The sequence below is a fragment of the Mus caroli genome, chromosome 14, assembly GCF_900094665.2.
Source record: "Mus caroli chromosome 14, CAROLI_EIJ_v1.1, whole genome shotgun sequence".
In the NCBI taxonomy this organism is placed as follows: domain Eukaryota; kingdom Metazoa; phylum Chordata; class Mammalia; order Rodentia; family Muridae; genus Mus; species Mus caroli.
This window is the reverse complement of record NC_034583.1, coordinates 50381504-50382164: the sequence shown is the minus strand read 5'-3', so window position 1 is coordinate 50382164 and position 661 is coordinate 50381504. Positions and strand designations below refer to the sequence as shown.

Below are 661 nucleotides of genomic sequence, written 5' to 3'. Positions count from 1 at the left end.
TCAGGTCTGGCCAAGTTCAGTCAGTAACTGTCCTTAGTAAAGTAAGGGCTCTGGGCTCTGTAGGGTCTGAGAAGATGAGAAGGAGGCAGCCAAGGGCTTTGGGAAGTCTTCGCAACCCGTTTCCTCCCCAGGCTTCCCCACTGTATGTTTTTCCCACCAGTGTTCACCTCATCCCTTCTCAGCAGACCATCTTTCATCCTGCTGTTCAAGTCAACCCTCTTTCTGTTTTCTACCCTACCACATTCCCTTCTCTGAGGAACACTTCCTACTTCCCCACCTTCATGATGGCCATGCCCAGCTCCTCCTGTCTAGCCAAAATTTCCTCCAACTGCCCTGTTCTCTCTGCATCCCCTTCCCATTTGTCTACCCTCATGACTACCTCTCCCAAGAAATCATCAACGAATAGATACCTCCTTTCTGTTTCGCATCTGAGGCCTTCAGCCAGCCAGGGTAAGTTTAAAATCCCAAGGAAGAAATCCTTGCAGATGGTTCACTGCTCTCATGGTTTCTGCATTGACCTTGTCTCTGACTCTAGCTCTAACTCAGGAATACTGTTAAAAATTGGAGGACATACACACACACACACACACACACACACACACACACAGAGAGAGAGAGAGAGAGAGAGAGAGAGAGAGAGAGAGAGAGAGAGAGAGAGAGA

The 661-nt window shown here is 48.7% G+C and overlaps 1 protein-coding gene across 1 annotated transcript in view; it reads left to right on the top strand.

The window, feature by feature from the left end:
* The window catches only part of LOC110309812, a 9371-nt gene continuing 8710 nt past the window's right edge, over nt 1–661 (top strand). Inside the window, exon 1 of the mRNA XM_021182549.1 lies at nt 1–450. Within this exon, the coding sequence (XP_021038208.1) occupies nt 75–450 (376 nt within the window). The 5' untranslated portion in view covers nt 1–74. The remainder of the gene's footprint in view (nt 451–661) is intronic.